Here is a 20618-nt window from a genome sequence, read left to right as displayed (position 1 = left end):
TTACTAAATACCTTGGACTGTCTACTTTCCATAAAGGGGTCATTTAGGGGATATTTATCAATTTTTCAGATTTATATATACCATAGTTTGTGGACTAACTTTCTTACAGACTAAATATCAAGAATGACGTGTTATTTTTCAAAATTGTCATTTTTTAGTTTATGCATTTTAAAGTTCCATGCACACTGGCTTAAAAATGTTGCTTCTACAGGAGTTTTGTGTTCTGCCTGTAGAAGCAGCTCAATGTTATCCTATGTGTCCATGCACATTAGGACCATTACAGGCATATTTTGAGCTCAACGTTTAGAGGCAGGAAAAAAAAATCCTTCTGGTTTGCGTTACTGATTTGAGCTTTCTGGCAGAAAAAAACGTAAAACTCTCCTAAACTCGTCTAAACATTGTACAAAAAATGCTCTGAGTTATTTACTCCCAAGATAAGACTTTAACCAGTTGCCGACCGCCGCACGACGATGTACGTCGGCAGAATGGCACGGGCAGGCAAAAGGACTTACAGGTACGTCCTTGCCTGCCCGCGGGTGGGCGGATCGGATCTGATCGGACCCACAACCCCCACCCCCCCACCCCCCCGTGCCTGCGGCAGTCGGATTCAGGTCAGGGGCGATCAAAGGTGAGGGGGAGGCCACTAATTCGTGGCTCCCCCCTCGCGATCGCTCCTGACCAATGACGGGCTTCCTCGGCTTCTGTAATGTAAACAGAAGCGGAGGAAGTGATGTCACTCTCCTCGAGCCGGTCTTTTCGTTCCGGCGCCGAGGAGAGAAGACATCCAAGTAAGTTTGCACCAACACTACACTAACAGTAGAACACGCAGGCACACTGGTCATCCCCCCATCACCCCCCTGTACCCCCTGTCACACTGACACCAAAAGCAGTTTTTTTTTTTTTCTGATTATTGCATTGGTGTCAGTTTGTGACAGTTATAAGTGTTAGGGCAGTTAGGGTTAGCCCCCTTTAGGTCTAAGGTACCCCCCTAACAAAGTTTTAACCCCGTGATCACCCCCCATCCAAACATCTCTATGGCCGCCAGTGTCACCAAGCGATCATTTTTCTGATCGCTGTATTAGTGACACAGGGGACGCTAGTTAGAGAGGTAAGTATATAGGTTCGCCGTCAGTGTTTTATAGCGACAGGGACCCTTATATACTACCTACTAAAGGTTTTAACCCCCTGATTGCCCCCTAGTTAACCCTTTCACCAGTGATCACCATAAAATTGTTACGGGTGACGCTGGTTAGTTTGTTTATTATAGTTTATTATAGTTTTAGGGCACCCGCCGTTTATTACCTTATAAAGGTTTAACCCCCTGATCGCCCGGCGGTGATATAAGTTACGTTTTTAGGGTCAGATAAGGTCTGTGTCGCCCCAGGCAGCGTCAGGTAAGCGCCACTACCGCTAAAACCCATGCACGCAGCATACACCTCCCTTAGTGCTATAGTATCTGAACGGATCGATATCTGATCAGATCTATACTCCCCAGCAGTTTAGGGTCCCCCAAAAAAACGCAGTGTTAGCGGGATCAGCCAAGATACCTGCTAGCACCTGCGTTTTGCCCCTCGGCCCAGCCCACCCAAGTGCAGTATCGATCAATAACTGTCACTTACAAAACATTAAACACACAACTGCAGCATTCGCAGAGTCAGGCCTGATCCCTGCGATCGCTAACAGGTTTTTGGTAGCGTTTTGATACAGTCACTGACAGTCAGGAGCTTTTTTGCCTGTGAGTCTCACTAGTGTACCCCTAAATTTAGAGCCCAAAATGGCAAATCGAAGGTACACTAGTGAAGAGGCCTACACGTTTCTGAGCATGACAGATAGTGAAGAGGAAGTCACTCATCTGTCAGATTCAGGCTCAGAATACGATCCTGTAGAGGACAGCGGTTCCATGACAGATAGCTCTGACGACAGAGTTGTGGTCCCTGCTAAGGTGAGGCGTACCAGACCCCAATCTTCTTATTCTGTCCTTGAAGTGCAAGAACCGCAGGTCCCTTGTATGGAGTAGAGAAGTACTAGCTCCGCTATTCCTTCTGGTGAACTGGCAAGCACCAGCGGCCTAGTACACCCTGGTCGTACATCCAGCACTGCAGTATCACGTGGTGACGTGGCGAGTCCCATAAGTGCAGTTCAAGCTGGTGAGGTGGCAAGCACTAGTAGTGTCCCGCTGCCACCAAGAAGACGAACACAGGCCCGTCGTGCCCATAGTGCCCTTCCTGCTGCATTCGCCAATCCGAACTGGGTACCCACCACTTCTGCAGCACCCGTACTGCCCCCATTCACTGGCCAACCCGGAATTCAGGTGGAAACAGTTGATTTTACGCCACTGGATTTTTATTCACTGTTTTTCACCAAAGATCTCTATAGATCTATTGTGGACCAAAGCAATTTATACGCTGGTCAACACATCGACGCTAATCCCCAGTCCTCCCTTGCCAGAGATTGGAGAACAATTACGGTCAGGCCAGGGCACGATACGAGCAGATTTTGCGGTTCATGCACTTCAACGACAATGAACTGTGTCGTCCTCGTGGAGACCCTGAATACGAACGGCTCTACAAAATTCGGCCCCTCGTAAACCACTTCAACCAGCGTTTTGCAGACTTGTTTACTCCCCATCAAGTTGTCTGCGTTGATGAGTCCCTGATTAAATTTTCTGGCCGCTTTTCATTCAAACAGTATCTTCCCAGCAAGTGTGCCAGATACGGGGTCAATATGTATAAGCTCTGTGACAGGGCCACAGGCTATACATGTAGTTTTATAGTTTACAAGAGCAAAGATAGTCACGTAGAGCCGACAAACTACCCTGACTACATAGGAAGCGCTGGAAAGAAAGTGTGGGACTTGGTGTCACCCTTATTCGGAAAGGGGTACCACTTATATGTGGACAATTATTACACGAGCGTGCCACTTTTTAGTCACCTTTTTGATCATCAAATTGGAGCATGTGGCTCCCCAGCGGCTTGTAGATTCCCGTCTTAGGCTGGGGGAGAGAGCCTGCTTGCAGTGTAATAATTTGCTCGCTATGGAGGGACAATAAGAATGTTTTCGTTCTTACCTCCCTTCATGCAGACACGACGGTCCAAATTACTACGGCGACTGGTGTTGTGGAGAAACCCCTCTGTGTCCACGAATATAACCAAAATATGGGAGGGGTGGACCTCAACGACCAGTTGTTGGCGTCGTACCTAATTGCCCGTAAGGCCAGACACTGGTACAAAAAAGTGTCTGTATACTTATTTCAATTGGCTTTGCTGAACGCTCATGTGCTATACAGAGCTTCAGGACGGACTGGATCCTTCCTTAAATTCCAGGAAGAGATCGTCAGAGCCCTTCTGTATCCAGACGGTGCTCCACCTCACCTTCCCCAACCAAATGTAGTAAGCCAGCTGCATGAGAGGCATTTTCCTTATGTCCTCCAGAGTACCCCTACCCAACGAGCATCCCAAAGAAAATGTTGCGTCTGCAGAAAGCGCGGATTTAGGCGTGACACCCAGTATTATTGTCGCTCCCGTCCTGGCAATCCTGGTCTTTGCATTGGTGAATGTTTTGAGCGCTACCATACACTAGTTGAGTTTTAGCGTAGGGTACAGCATTGCACAGACTAGGACACACTTTCACAGGGTCTCCCAAGATGCCATCGCATTTTGAGAGACCCAAACCCTGAACCGTTACAGTTTTAAAAGTTAGTGTTATAAAAAAAAAAAAAATGTACAAAAAAAAATACACAAAAAAAATATAAAATAAAAAAACCAAAAATAGTTGTCGTTTTATTGTTCTCTCTCTATTTCCTCTCTATTGCTCTTTTTTACTGTATTCTATTCTGCAATGTTTTATTGTTATGTTTTATCATGTTTGCTTTTCAGGTATGTAATTTTTTTATAGTTTACTGTGTTTTAACCATTTTTTTGTTTTCAGGTATGCCATTCAGCTGCAGCGCGGATTTATCTATCTTGACAGCAACAGCATTTGCTCCCACGATACATAAAGCCGTGACTCCAGCGCTGTCGGAGGTGATTTCACCGCCACAGTTACATACTTCAGCATGTATGCCGAAACGTGGGGGCAGCAGTGGGTGGAGGAGCGATTTACTCCTGCCTTTTGTGGGAGAATGCCCCCATGCTTCGGCATATATATACACGTAAAAGCCAGTAAATTAGAATATTTTGAAAAACTTGATTTATTTCAGTAATTGCATTCAAAAGGTGTAACTTGTACATTATATTTATTCATTGCACACAGACTGATGCATTCAAATGTTTATTTCATTTAATTTTGATGATTTGAAGTGGCAACAAATGAAAATCCAAAATTCCGTGTGTCACAAAATTAGAATATTGTGTAAGGGTTAAATTTTGAAGACACCTGGTGCCACAAACTAATCAGCTGATTAACTCAAAACACCTGCAAAGGGCTTTAAATGGTCTCTCAGTCCAGTTCTGAAGCCTACACAAACATGGGGAAGACTTCAGATTTGACAGCTGTCCAAAAGGCGACCATCGACACATTGCACAAGGAGGGAAAGACACAAAAGGTTATTGCTGAAGAGGCTGGCTGTTCTCAGAGCTCTGTGTCCAAACACATTAATAGAGAGGCAAAGGGAAGGAAAAACTGTGGTCAGAAAAAGTGTACAAGCGATAGGGATCACCGCGCCCTAGTCAAGATTGTGAAAAAAAACCCATTCAAAAATGTGGGGGAGATTCACAAGGAGTGGACAGCTGCTGGAGTCAGTGCTTCAAGATCCACCACCAAGAGACGCTTGAAAGACATGGGTTTCAACTGCCGCATACCTCGTGTCAAGCCACTGTTGACCAAGAAACAGCGCGAAAACCGTCTCACCTGGGCTAAGGAAAAAAAGAGCTGGACTGCTGCTGAGTGGTCCAAAGTCATGTTTTCTGACGAAAGCAAATTTTGCATTTCCTTTGGAAATCAAGGTCCCAGAGTCTGGAGGAAGACAGGAGAGGCACAGGATCCACGTTGCCTGAAGTCTAGTGTAAAGTTTCCACCATCAGTGATGGTTTGGGGTGCCATGTCATCTGCTGGTGTCGGTCCACTCTGTTTCCTGAGATCCAGGGTCAACGCAGCCGTCTACCAGCAAGTTTTAGAGCACTTCATGCTTCCTGCTGCTGACCTGCTCTATGGAGATGGAGATTTCAGGTTCCAACAGGACTTGGCGCCTGCACACAGCGCAAAATCTACCCGTGCCTGGTTTACGGACCATGGTATTTCTGTTCTAAATTGGCCAGCCAACTCCCCTGACCTTAGCCCCATAGAAAATCTGTGGGGTATTGTGAAAAGGAAGATGCAGAATGCCAGACCCAACAACGCAGAAGAGTTGAAGGCCACTATCAGAGCAACCTGGGCTCTCATAACACCTGAGCAGTGCCAGAAACTCATCGACTCCATGCCACGCCGCATTAATGCAGTAATTGAGGCAAAAGGAGCTCCAACCAAGTATTGAGTATTGTACATGCTCATATTTTTCATTTTCATACTTTTCAGTTGGCCAACATTTCTAAAAAATCCCTTTTTTGTATTAGCCTTAAGTAATATTCTAATTTTGTGACACACGGAATTTTGGATTTTCATTTGTTGCCACTTCAAATCATCAAAATTAAATGAAATAAAAACATTTAAATGCATCAGTCTGTGTGCAATGAATAAATATAATGTACAAGTTACACCTTTTGAATGCAATTACTGAAATAAATCAAGTTTTTCAAAATATTCTAATTTACTGGCTTTTACCTGTATATATTTTAGGTAGGCACAGGTTGCGTTAAATGTTTTATTTTTTACTATGTTTTTTTTTGTATTTGCTTTGCAGGTATGGTAAGTATTACTGTTATACTGTAATGTTACTTCGTTTTTAGTTAACCATCATTTGCTTAGCAGGTACGCCATTCAGTTGCAGCGCGGATTTATTTATCTTGACAGCAACAGCGTTTGCTCCCACGATACATAAAGCCGTGACTCCAGCGCTGTTGGAGGTGATTTCACCACCACAGTTACATACTTCAGCATATATGCCGAAGCGTGGGGGCAGCAGTGGGTGGAGGAGCGATTTGCTCCTGCCTTTTGCAGGAGGATGCCCCCATGCTTCGGCATATATAAACGCTGCATGTATGCCCATCATTAGAAGTGGGTGGATGAAGGGAGGTATTCTAAATGGTGGGCATACCCACCGATCATTATCTTTTTTTCGTTCAGCCCACAGGCGGAATGAAAAAAAGTTTACAATATATGCCCAACAAGGACCAGCAACGTACTGGTATGTTGCTGGACTTTGAGTGGTTATACCATAATGATGCCTGCAGGTTTAGGTATCATCTTGGTATCATTCTTTTCAGCCAGCGGTCAGCTTTCATGTAAAAGCAATCCTAGCGGCTAATTAGCCTCTAGACTGCTTTTACAAGCAGTGGGAGGGAATCCCCCCCCGTCTTCCATGTTTTTCTCTGGCTCTCCTGACCCAACAGGGAACCTGAGAATGCAGCCGGTGATTCAGCCAGCTGACAATAGAGCTGATCAGAGACCAGAGTGGCTCCAAACATCTCTATGGCCTAAGAAACCGGAAGCTACGAGCATTTCATGACTTAGATTTTGCCGGATGTAAACAGCGCCATTGGGAAATTGGGAAAGCATTTTATCACACCGATCTTGGTGTGGTCAGATGCTTTGAGGGCAGAGGAGAGATCTAGGGTCTAATAGACCCCAAATTTTTCAAAAAAAGAGTACCTGTCACTACCTATTGCTATCATAGGGGATATTTACATTCCCTGAGATAATAAAAATGATTAAAAAAAAATAAAACTTAAAGGAACAGTTTAAAAATAAGATAAAAAAGCAAAAAAATTAGAAAAAAAAAAAAAAAAAAAAAAAGCACCCCTGTCCCCCCCTGCTCTCGCGCAAAGGCGAACGCAAGCGTCGGTCTGGCGTCAAATGTAAACAGCAATTGCACCATGCATGTGAGATATCACTGCGAAGGTCAGATCAAGGGCAGTAATTTTCGCAGTAGACCTCCTCTGTAAATCTAAAGTGGTAACCTATAAAGGCTATTAAAAATGTATTTAGTATGTCGCCACTGCACGTTTGTGCGCAATTTTAAAGCATATCATGTTTGGTATCCATGTACTCGGCCTAAGATCATCTTTTTTATTTCATCAAATATTTAGGCAATATAGTGTGTTTTAGTGCATTAAAATTTAAAAAAGTGTGTTTTTTCCCAAAAAATGTGTTTGAAAAATCGCTGCGCAAATATTGTGAAACAAAAAAAAAATGAAACACCCACCATTTTAATCTGTAGGGCATTTGCTTTAAAAAAAAAAAATATATAATGTTTGGGGGTTTCTTGCAAAAAAAAAAAAAAAATTATAATTTTTTCATGTAAACAAAAAGTGTCAGAAAGGGCTTTGTCTTCAAGTGGTTAGAAGAGTGGGTGATGTGTGACATAAGCTTCTAAATGTTGTGCATAAAATGCCAGGACAGTTCAAACCCCCCCCCCCCCCCCCCCCCAAATGACCCCATTTTGGAAAGTAGACACCCCAAGCTATTTGCTGAGAGGCATGTCGAGTTCATGGAAAATTTTATATTGTGACACAAGTTGCGGGAAAAAGAAATTTTTTCTTTTTTTTTTGCAGTTGTCACTAAATGATATATTGCTCAAACATGCCATGGGAATATGTGAAATTACACCCCAAAATACATTCTGTTGCTTCTCCTGAGTATGGGGATACCACATGTTTAGGACTTTTTGGGAGCTTAGCCGCGTACGGGACCCCGAAAACCAAGCACCGCCTTCAGGCTTTCTAAGGGCGTAAATTTTTGATTTCACTCTTCACTCCCTATCACAGTTTTGGAGGCCATGGAATGCCCTGGATGGCATAAACCCCCCCCAAATGACCCCATTTTGGAAAATAGACACCCCAAGCTATTTGCTGAGAGGTATAGTGAGTATTTTGCAGACCACACTTTTTGTCACAAACTTTTGAAAATTGAAAAAAGAAAAAAAAAAAAAAAGAAAAAAAAATACATTTTTCTTGTCTTTCTTCATTTTCAAAAACAAATGAGACCTGCAAAATACTCACCATGCCTCTCAGTAAATAGCTTGGGGTGTCTACTTTCCAAAATGGGGTCATTTGGGGGGGATTTGTGCCATCTGGGCATTTTATGGCCTTCAAAACTGTGATAGGTAGTGAGGAGTGAAATCAAAAATTTACGCCCTTAGAAATCCTGAAGGCAATGCTTGGTTTTCGGGGCCCCGTACGCGGCTAGGCTCCCAAAAAGTCCCACACATGTGGTATCCCCATACTCAAGAGAAGCAGCTAAATGTATTTTGGGGTGCAATTCCACATATGCCCATGGCCTGTGTGAGCAATTTATCATTTAGTGACAACTTTTTGTAAATTTTTTTTTTTTTTGTCATTATTCAATCACTTGGGATAAAAAAAAATGAATATTCAATGGGCTCAACATGCCTCTCAGCAATTTCCTTGGGGTGTCTACTTTCCAAAATGGGGTCATTTGGGGGGGGGGGTTGTACTGCCCTGCCATTTTAGCACCTCAAGAAATGACATAGGTAATCAAACTAAAAGCTGTGTAAATTCCAGAAAACGTACCCTAGTTTGTAGACGCTATAACTTTTGCGCAAACCAATATACGCTTATTGACATTTTTTTTTACCAAAGACATGTGGCTGAATACATTTTGGCCTAAATGTATGACTAAAATTGAGTTTATTGGATTTTTTTTTATAACAAAAAGTAGAAAATATTTTTTTTTTTCTAAATTTTCGGTCTTTTTCAGTTTATAGCGCAAAAAATAAAAACGGCAGAGGTGATCAAATACCATAAAAAGAAAGCTCTATTTGTGGGAAGAAAAGGACGCAAATTTCGTTTGGGTACAGCATTGCATGACCGCGCAATTGGCAGTTAAAGCGACGCAGTGCCAAATTGTAAAAAGTGCTCTGGTCAGGAAGGGGGTAAATCCTTCGGGGGCTGAAGTGGTTAAGCGTGCATGGAGCCGTAATTTTTTTTTGACAAAAACGCTTGAAAAACATATCACAAACAGGAAAATGCATAAACACACACAGACAAGTGTGAACCTAAGATCGAAAGCTGAACTTTAGGCAGATATAAAAATACAAAGAAAGAAAAAAAAATATGTTTGTGTTTCTCTGTATTCATTAATTATTTGTAGAGCAAGCCTTTTCCAGTACTTTTTGTTTAAAATCAGTCTTTTTGCTAGAAAGTTCCTTAGAGTACCCCAAACATATTTTTTAGCAGGGAATAAAATGGCGTTTGCTGTAATTCTTTTACATCACACGGTATTTGCGCAATATATACCACATTTTTTTGTTATAATATGAAAGATGATTGTTAGGCTGCGTAAATAGATACAGTGAGGATAAAAGGATATTTTATCCCCTGCTGATTTTGTTCGTTTGCCCACTGACACAGAAATAATCAGTCTATAATTTTAATGCTAGGTTTATTTTAACAGTGAGAGACAGAATAAAAATATCCAGAAAAACGCATTTCAAAAAAGTAATAGATTGATTTGCATTTTAATGTGTGAAATAAATATTTGATCCCCTATCAATCAGCAAGATTTCTGACTGCCTGGTGTCTTCTATACAGGTAACGAGCTGAAATTAGGAGCACTCTCTTAAAGTAAGTGCTCCTAATCTCAGCTTGTTACCTGTATAAAAGACACCTGTCCACAGAAGCAATCAGATTCCAATCTCTCCACTATGGCCAAGACCAAAGAGCTGTCCAAGGATGTCAGGGACAAGATTGTAGACTTACACAAGGATGGAATGGGCTACAAGACCATTGCCAAGCAGCTTGGTGAGAGGGTGACAATTGGTGCGATTATTCGCAAATGGAAGAAACACAAAATAGCTATTTATCTCCCTCGGTCTGGGGCTCCATGCAAACGCTCTAACCAAATAGTACAGAGGGGAAAGAACCCTCCAAAAAAGGAGTCACGGGCGGACCAAGCTGCTTTATATAGGATATCATTTTATTGTACAAAAATGCAAAGAGACGCGAACACCAGGATTATATTAAAATTAAGACAGCGCTGTCCATTAAGAGCAGCTGCGTCACTCTGACAGCACACATATACGCACCAATTATCCAAATTGATTATAAATTAAAGTGCAGGTCCTATTTATTGGATCAAGTTACATGCCCTGGTGACAAACACCATACGGAATTATATCCATCCTGTCACTGAAATGGTTAAAGAAACCCCCTTGGTGGGGGAAAATTTGATAAGGAGTGATTTGTTGACACTTGGAGGTATTCCCCAAGATTATATAATTATTTTGAATATAGACTAGTAGAAAGCTGGTGTTAAGTCAGGTGTCAAGGGTGGCATATATCCACAATGAAAAACAGTCCAGAGACACAGCTAAACAGTTGTCCAGATATTACTAAATTAATGTATTCACAGGGGATCCCACTATTGCATAGCAGTACATAGGTAGTCACTACAACGAGTAGACTATTGCAGTCTGGAGAAAATAAAGGTCAAGAGAAGTTTTGTTAGGACCTATGGTCCGCTCACCGGACCATTTTGAGGCAGCGATATCACACTTCAGGCATACACGGCAACTCCACGGGGTTGGTTTGGATAACCAAAGATTGTATGACATCGTCCGGCATATGCTAACGGCGTGCGGGGTCCGTGGAGCTGTGGTGAACAGCCGCCGTCAGGCAATCACTCTAGATTCATCCAGGCCACCGTCCAATTCCCTCAGCCGCAGTAGTTCCTGCTAGCTTCAGCTGGTCAACTGTGCATGCGTGAGCGCTGCGTATTATGACTTCCGTGATGCAGGAAACTTCTTTGTCGTGATGGTAACTCCAGCATGTTTCACCAGATTACACTTTTTTTTTTCAAAGATAGAAGGGACATAGATTGTAGATCTATTTATACTGTGTTTTTAATCTAAAGATCCACATCTTTTCATTCTGAAATAAGATAGTGTTGAAGTCTCCTCTGTGTATTGGTAGATTAAGGGTATGTCCCCTTTATCTTAATACCAGCGATACAACCTGAATGGTAATCTGCAAATGCAGTGCAAGTGGGGACTTGTCTTCTCTTTTTTGTTTGTTATCCTCCCTAATTGAGTTCTTTATGCAATCTATATATCAAATCCAAGAAAATGCCTCCTTTATACAAACACCACTGGATTAGGGTCTTCCTTGATTTTGTGAAGGATCACGTTCACAAAATCAACTGGACGCAACAAGGTCGAGAATCTATCCAGTCAGCAAAGGTAAGCACTTTCTAAACTAGAGCGGGTGAGTGACTTGATAGTAAAAAGTAGCGACAAAGGAGGCTCCTACCATCTGCTGACGTGTATGAAAGTGAAGTCTTTCAACAGCTGAATGATATGTCTACCCATTTAAAACTATCGAGCAACCCCTTTCCCGCTATAGTAACTAAAATTAATCAACTATCTTTTGGGCCATGAAGCTAATAACCTAACCAAGAAAGAATTGGGATTATTTGAGGGTGGGAGAATACAACAATCCCACCTTCCATATAATCCCTAAACTCCATAAATCTCTTAATAACCCACCAGGTAGACCTATGGTCTCGGCGATAAAAGGCTCCCTGGAGAGGGTCGATAGATATGTGGACGCCGTTATAAAAACCCTGGTGACATCTATGCCGTTGTATGTTTGCAATACTTGCGATGTCTTGGCCAAACTGCATGACTTGGAGATCCCACCTGGGGCCCTACCGAGACAATAGGTCTACCTGGTGGGTTATCAAGAGATTTATAGAGTTTAGGGATTATACAGAAGGTGGGATTGTTGTATTCTATGTGGATACCTCACTACTGGGGCCTCAGGGCGGTCTCCTCTTTCTTGGAAGCAAGCCACCCTGACTTTGGTGCCCAGAATGAATTTATTTTGGAACTATTGGAATTGGCAATGACCAATAACTATTTTCAGTTCCTGGATGGGTTCTATCAAGAAATAAGGGGCATGGCGATGGGAGCACCATGGGCTCCCTCATACGCCTGCCTCCTTTTGGGCCTATGGGAACAGGAGATAGTTTATCAGATGCCAATGTACCTCCGGAGGGTTTTGACCTGGATGAGGTACATTGATATCTTTATGGTGTGGCTAGGCAACCATGAACAATTGAATGAGTTTTTATTAACTCTAAATCAGAATGAGAGAAACATTAAGTTGACTCATGTGACAGATGAAAAGACAATTTCCTTTCTTGACTTACAAATTACATTGTCTGACAATCGCATAGTGACCAGTACTTACAGGAAGCCGACAGCAGCTAATACGCTTCTGCAGTCTTCTAGCCATCACCCATACCACCTAATTAGGGGCAATCCAGCAGGTCAGTTTCTGCGACTTCACAGAAACTGCTCAAAAGACGATGACTTCCGAAGGGAGGCAGATGAAAGGTTTAATAGATTCAAAGATAGAGGCTACCCTCAAAGTTTTAAAACAAGCAGGTAAAAAGGCTTGGATGAAAGATAGAAGGGATCTCCTGGTGGCCAAAAACATCTAAACAGGTCCCCTTAAGCATAATTACAGCTTATGGGGCACAATGGAAGCAGGTAACAAACGTACTTCAAAAACACTGGGGGATCCTTACAAACTCTCAGGTGTTAAAAGACATTTGTGGACCTTGTCCACAAAATAGTTGCCAGGAGAGCAAGGAATCTTAAAGACACTAGTGCATTCAGAATACATTAGGGGAAAGAGCAAAACAAACTGGCTAAATGATTTGCCCCCCCTCAAGGGAATGTATGCATGTGGGCACTGTCAGATGTGCAGATTTGTGGAAAAAACTACTACGTTAACCGTTGCGACTCAGTTTCTCGTTTTTAAATCAAGAATTTTATCAACCGTGCGACTTCCAGAGTGATATACATGCTGGAATGTCCACGTAAAAAATACTATATTGGTAAAACCAAGAGATGGCTCCGATTTCGCATCGGTGAACATTTAAGAAGCACAAAGAACTCAATTAGGGAGAACAAAAAAGAGAAGACACGTCCATACTTGCGCTGCATTTAGCAGATTACCGTGCAGGTAGTAACACTGGTATTAAGATAAAGGGGATTCATACCTTTAACCTACCAACACGCAGAGGAGACTTCGACACCATCTTCAGAATGAAAAGATGTGGATCTTTAGATTAAAAACACTTGTGCCCCTGGGCTTGAACACGGAATTATAGTCTTCAGCCCTTTCTTGAATGTTAATAGTTAAAAATAAAATTAAAGTGGTATGGGCTTAAACATTGATTAGGTGACCACTTTATATACTATTTACCACGATTACTGTCTAAAGATACTCATTTAAACTTGATTAATGTGTATATATGTTTACATGTGATTATTTCTTTGAGTGTCGCATGATTACCAACAGTCGCATCTATTTCACTCTACTAAACTCATTTCAATTTACTTGCTAAAACCATTTCCATCTTGCTCTCTCTTATTAATCAGCACATTCTCTAGTTAAATCTGATATTTCCCCTAAGCCCCTATTTATAATCACGGATCCTAGTGCTGTAATTGTAAATAATTATTTGTCAGTGACAACTACACGTCCGCCTGAGTGCCTCTGACTAGCAGCAGAGAGAAATGAATGTGGTGTTTAACATGGAAGTTTGACATCTAGTGGTGGATCTGGATATAGCAATCTCCTAATGAAGATGGGATGTACCAAACAGTATAAATACATCTACAATCTATGCCCCTTCTAGCTTTAAAAAAAAACAGGGTAATCTGGAGAAACATGTCGGAGTTTACATCACGACAGAGAAGTTTCCTGCGTCACGGGTGACGTACTAAGCCACGCTCACGCTTGCGCAGTTGACCAGCTGAAGCTAGCAGGAACTACTTTGGCTAAGGGAATTGGACGGTAGCCTGGATGAGTCTAAAGAGTGATAGCCTGACAGTGGCTGTTCACCACAGCTCCACGGACCCTGCATGGCGATAGGACATACCGGACGATACCCATTCAATATTTGGTTATCCAAACCAACCCCCTGGAGTTGCCGGTGTATGCTCGAAGTGGGATATCACTGCCACAAAATGGTCGGGTGAGTGGACCATAGGTCCTAACAAAACTTCCTTTGACCTTTATTTTCCCCAGACTGCAATAGTCTACTCGGTACTGTAGTGACTATGTACTGCAAGGCAATAGTGGAATCCCCTGTGAATACATTAATTTAGTAATATCTGGACAACTGTTTAGCTGTGTGTCTGGACTGTTTTTTCATTGTGGATATATGCCACGCTTGACTCCTGACTTAACACCAGCTTTCTACTAGTCTATATTCAAAATAATATCATCTCAGGTAATACCACCAAGTGTCATCAAATCACTCCTTATCCAATTTTCCCCCACCAAGGGGGGGGTTCTTTAACCATTTCAGTGAGAGGATGGATATAATTCCGTATGGCGTTTATCACCAGGACTTGTAACTTAATCCAATAAATAGGATCTGCACTTTAATTCATAATGAATTTGGATAATTGGTGTGTGTATGTGTGCTGTCAGAGTGACGCAGCTGCTCTTAATGGACAACGTTGTCTTAATTTTAATATAATCCTGGTGTGGGTGACGGGTACCCAGTGTTAGTGTCTTTTTGCATTTTTGTACAATAAAATGATATCCTTTATAAAGCAGCTTGGTCCATCCGTGACTGCATTTTCAGAGGGTTCTTTCCCCTCTGTACTATTTGGTTATAGTTCTCTACCCCAGGCACGGGGACCGCACCACCTATAGGTGAGTCTGCAATAATGACACTACACAGGTATGCAATTCACTACTAAGTGTAGTGGTATTTAATAGAGAGTTGATGGTCTCTATTTTTGTCCATACAAGATCTCACCTCATGGAGTTTCAATGATCATGAGAATGGTGAGGAATCAGCCCAGAACTACATGGGAGAATCTTGTCAATGATCTCAAGGCAGCTAGGACCATAGTCACCAAGAAAATAATTGGTAACGCACTACGCTGTGAAGGACTTTAATGCTGAGGCATCTGCAAGGTCCCCCTGCTCAAGAAAGCACATGTACAGGCCCGCCTGAAGTTTGGTAATGAACATTTGAATGATTCAGAGGAGAACTGGGTGAAAGTGTTGTGGTCAGATGAAACCAAAATTGAGCTCTTTGGCATCAACTCGTCGTGTTTGGAGGAGGAATGCTGCCTAAGACCCCAAGAAAACCATCCCCACCATCAAACATAGAGGTGGAAATATTATGCTTTGGGGGTGTTTTTCTGCTAAGGGGACAGGACAACTTCACAGCTTTAAAGGGACGATGGACAGGGCCCATGTACCATCAAATCTTAGGTGAGAACCTCCTTCTCTCAACCAGGGTATTGAAAATGGGTCATGGATGGGTATTCTAGCATGACAATGACCCAAAAACACACGGCCAAGGCAACAAAGGAGTGGCTCAAGAAGAAGCACATTAATGTTCTCAAGTGGCCTAGCCAGTCTCAAGACCTTAATCCCAGAGAAAATATGTGGGAGCTGAAGGTTCCAGTTGCCAAACGTCAGCCTCGAAACAAATTACTTGGAGAGGATTTGCAAAGAGGAGTGGAGCAAAATCCCTCGTGAGATGTGTGCAAACCTGGTGGCCAACTACAAGAAACGTCTGACCTCTGATTGGCAACAAGAGTTTTGCCACCAAGTACTAGGTTATGTTTTTTAACGAAGGGGTCAATTACTTATTTCACTCATTAAAATGCAAATCCATTTATAACTGTTTTGAAATGCGTTTTTCTGGAGGGGGGGGGGGGGGTTGTTGTTATCCTGTCTCTTACTGTTAAAATAAAGCTACCATTAAAATTATAGACTGATCATTTGTCAGTGGGCAAACGTACAAAATCAGCAGGGGAACAAATACTTTTTTCCCCTCACTGTATCCAACATGTCATGTTTTAAAATTGAGCAGGCTCGTGGAACGGCAACAAACTACAGTACTTAAAAATCTTCATAGGTGACGCTTTAAACGCCTATACAGGTTACCTGTTTAGAATTACAGAGGTAGTTTAGTGCTAAAATGATTGCCCTCGCTCTAATGTTCGCGGCGATACCTTACGTGTGGTGTGAACACTGTTCAAGTATTCGTGTGCAAATTATGTATGAGTTTGCTTCTGCATGCGAGCACGGAGGGATGGGGGAATTTGTTCTACATTTCTTTTTTAATCACTTTTATTCCTATTACAAGGGATGTAAACATCCCTTGTAATAGAAAGAAGGATGACAGGTCTATTTTATGGAGAGATCTGTGGTCAAAAAGAGCCCAAATTTCCTCTTTACCTTTAAAAGCAATATAATATAATATAATATAATATAATATAATATAATATAATATAATATAATATAATATAATATAATATAATATAATATAATATAATATAATATATATATATATATATATATATATATAAATGTTTACTTTCACCTTGGACCAGATGTGACTCGACATCATGACATTGCTCCGGTCCTTCAAGGCCAAAGAGGCAACCAAAGACGAGATAGTCTTTTATCGCCTCAGTGACCAGCTGGCCGCACAGTTGGATCGTTTATCGGGCTATCCATCGGAAACAGTAAGCCCAACAGACACCAGCGAGTGGCGTCCTGTCCCACACACCTCTGAAATTGTTGCAGCTGTTAACGAGCTGCTCTGAAAAATTTCAAGAAAAAGCTAGCCACCTGTTAAAAAAATAAATTATATCGGGGGTTTATGGCTGATATTTTGCGATCGGCAAGTGGTTAAACCACAATTCAATGACTTTTTAAGTACAAGCAATGAGAGTACCTGAACGTAACCTGGTACCTGCCTATGCCTAGGTTGTGCTGTATGGAAGAGTTGTGTAAATCTTCTAACTAGACAGTCACAGAAGCAAATCCTTAGACAAGTAATATTGCTAACTTAATTAATCTGTGTATTTAGCCGTTTTTAAAATGAAATACTTTTTGTGATGCCTTTCTTAGATATAGTTGTGATTGGCGATGTTTACCCTTATAGAAATATATATGTTTATCTATCTGACATTAAGTATGTGGTGGAATATGTGCATATTGCTATTAACATTAAGAAAAAGTAATAACAATAGTAAGAAAAAGAAAAAAACGCAGATAATCACTTACCACCCCCTTCTTTCCGACAGGCCCTTCCAAAGTGGATCTGTGCGCACCATTCTTTCTATAAGTTTTTTCCATAGCATTCCTTCTGAAATCACCCTCTGCCATTCTTTACACACAAGTTCTGCAGCACAAAGCGACCGTGCATCTAGGTAGGAGAGAATGTTTTCTGCAATATGTTCTAAGCCCTGCTCTATAAAACAAAACAAAAATATATATGTAACTACACAGAACAATCAGCAATGAGATATGATGCAATACAGAATAAGAGTTGGTTCACATCTGTTGCATTTTAGGCATGTTACTATTGAAAACTGTATAACTTTATTTTACATGCAAGTGCATCAAATATGCAGAAAGCAAAAGATTTTTTTTCCCCAAGCACAAAAACTCACAGGTGTGAGCAGGGCCTAACAGCACTGGATAAAACTCCCCAACACTTAACCAGCTAGAAAACATTTTGTGCTTAGAGGAAATGAGAAATCAAGCTTGGTGTTTAGTAGACATTCAAATGTGTTAACATTGTACCAGTTAATTCCACCAACAGCTTGCCCTCAGTGCCCAGAAGATATTTCACTGCAGGTATTGATTGAATGAAGCAATATGACGGGGCAGGTCCTGTGTAGGGCCATGCTCGATACCAAACAAATACTTACAGTGGTCACTTCAGGGTTTAATGCGGTGCTGCAGCACCCCCATGGAAATATTAAACATTAGCAGCTACACACACTGTAGCTGCTGACTTTTAATATTAGGACACTTAGACCCCTTTCACACTGCCGATGCCCAGGCGTTTTTCACACTGTCGTCAGCGGTAAAGCGGCGCTATTTTTAGCGCCGCTTTACTGTCGCTATTCAGCCACTAGCGGGGCGGTTTTAACCCCCCCACTAGTGGCCAAAAAGGGGTTAAATCCGCTCACAAAACGCCGCTGGAGCGGCGGTTTGCCAGCGGTATCGTAGCGCTGCCCCATTGATTTCAGTGGGAAGCAGCGGTGGAGAAGCTCCTTCACCGCTCCAAAGAAGCTGTTGGCAGGACATTTTCTGACGCCCTGCCAGCACACTGGAGTGAATGGAGCAGCTGTTTTGGGGCGGTTTGCAGGCGCTATTTTTAACTCTATAGTGCCTGCAAAACGTTCCAGTGTTAAAGGGGATTTAAAGCGGAGCTCCGCCGAAATTTTTTTTTTTTTAAAGTCAGCAGCTACAAATACTGCAGCTGCTGACTTTTAAAACATGGACACTTACCTGTCCATGGCGCCCGCGATGTCGGCACCCGAGGCCGAACCGTCTCTTGGTCCTCGGGTGCTGCCGCCTCCATCTTCAGGAAGGGAATCAGGAAGTGAAGCCATGCGGCTTCACTTCCCGGGGTTCCCTACTGCGCATGCGCGAGTCACGCAGTGCAATATGGCTGGTCCCTGCTGTCTCTGGGACCCGTGTGTTTCCCAGCAGACAGCGGGGGGGGGGGGGGGGAACAGGATGTGGCGTAAATAACCACAGATTCTGTGGCTATCTACGCCAGAAGTGGGTACAGATATCTGTAATATACAGGTATCTGCACCCCCCCTCCCCCCTGAAAGGTGCCAACTGTGACACCGGAGGGGGGAGGAATCCGATGGGTGGAACTCCACTTTAACTGTCCTGGAATCCAGCGATGTCGGCACCCCAGCCTGTGTTTACATCAGCTCTCAGGCGCTGCCGACATAGCCTGTATGGGAGACTGGCAGTGAAACCTTGCGGCTTCACAACTAATTCCCTACTGCGCATGCGCGCTGTGCTCTCTGTATGGCCCAGCGGTGGGGGAGGAGGAGGGGGGGGGGGCGAACTTCTGGACATACCTACTTTTGGGTGCAACTCTGCTTTAATTAACCCTAGGCATGCGTCTCTGTAACATGTACTCAAGAGCAAAACCACATCAAGTAGAAAATTTTTGGGTATGTATAAGCTCTAGTACACATTATCAGCATATTTGGTACACAACCTTCATATGGGGAATAATAGAAACTGTTGCACAACATTCAAAACACATTCGCAAACTGCTGTTCTAAAAGGGGCCCTTCAAACCACTGATCTACAGTAAGATTTGCTACAAACGGTGTGCTGCAGTACCACTCTTACCGACTGGCACCCAACACACCTTACAATGTGTTCTAGTGCACTGCTTAAAATGGAGCATGAGGACTTTGTCCTTTAGAGTGGGTTGAGCTGCTTATTTCAAATGAAAAGGGCTGCCCTAACGAAGCGCATGTGTTATTACTGCACTGTATAGGTTGATTGATGGAGATCTTCCTGGACAACAGTTAAGAAATCAAAGATATCTCCCCCCCCCCCCCCTTTTTTAAATATTTATTGAGCATCCAACACAGGTCAACAGACCACGTAAAAGATTAAAAAAAAAAAAAAAAAAAAGGACAGAATATGTTAGCCTCTGAAGCTTAAGGGGGAGTGATTTGGAAGTGGTAAAACTGTGGTTCAACTGAGGGGTATTACTGTCTCCCAACCACTAGTGTAAACAAGCCCTAAAACGCACAGACCACTTTACAAAGTACCACCAAAAGGACTCCCTCTGCTCAATGCAATTCATGCCTTACCATATTCCCCACAATAGAGATCTCCCCTAACTTCTCTTATCCTCCCTCCCAGCCTACTTACTTGTCCAGCACAGATCAACCAACTTTCCAACACATAGAATCAGTAGGGCTTGATGGGGATATAAAATTGTGGAGACCATTATAAGGAGATTGTACCTCTTAAAGCGGGGTTCCATACAAATTTTAAACAATATCTGTATGTATTCTCTTCCTTGCCTAGATGCTGACATGCCGTTTAAAAAAATTTAAATCGCCGTAATTACCTTTTATTTTTCTATTCTTCTTTGCACTTCCTGGTTCTCCTCCCGTGGGAGTAGGCGTGTTTCTAGCCTCTCCCAGACTCCGCACAGTCTCCTGGGAGCTAGTCTCAGGCTTCCCAGGATGCCACTGAGCATGTGCGGGAACGAGCGGTGAATGCTGGGAGCACAGCATTCACCGCATCCAGGAAATAAATGCTTGTGGGCTTCAAATGCCCACAATGAAGATGGAAACCGCCTGCAGTGAATAATATAAGTTATTCTTTCCGACGAAATCTGACACAGGCGGACATACTACACACAATATGTGAGTATGCAATGCTGAGAAGAAAAGTTTGCGAATGAACTCAAAAAAAAAAAAACGATAGATAGGTGGACCCCCGCTTTAAAGAGTGATGGGGGAAAGTCATCTACATTCCAACTTACCAAAGGAAGATAATTTAAATAATACTGAGGAAGGCTCAGGCCAATATTAATCCACAGATAGGTGAAGTGATGTTTAGCTACACAGAGGGGAGACACGTACCCTGTTTTTTTAAGCCGATGGGTTAAGAGGAAGAATTTTGCTTTTATCGAAATCTATATGGAGTCTAGAAAAATAAAACGTGAAAGTG

The 20618-nt window shown here is 42.5% G+C and overlaps 1 protein-coding gene across 5 annotated transcripts in view; it reads right to left on the bottom strand.

Annotated features, from left to right (window-relative positions):
- FBXW11 (F-box and WD repeat domain containing 11) overlaps window positions 1-20618 on the bottom strand; it is a 637027-nt gene that overhangs the window by 384730 nt on the left and 231679 nt on the right. For all 5 annotated transcript variants that reach the window (XM_073620748.1, XM_073620747.1, XM_073620746.1 and 2 more), the window contains one exon: window positions 17169-17355. In XM_073620748.1, coding sequence (XP_073476849.1) covers window positions 17169-17355 — 187 coding nt within the window. The remainder of the gene's footprint in view (window positions 1-17168; window positions 17356-20618) is intronic.

Source organism: Aquarana catesbeiana, linkage group LG03 (assembly GCF_042186555.1).
Source record: "Aquarana catesbeiana isolate 2022-GZ linkage group LG03, ASM4218655v1, whole genome shotgun sequence".
Taxonomy (NCBI): Eukaryota; Metazoa; Chordata; class Amphibia; order Anura; family Ranidae; genus Aquarana; species Aquarana catesbeiana.
This window is presented reverse-complemented; position numbering and strand designations above follow the sequence as displayed.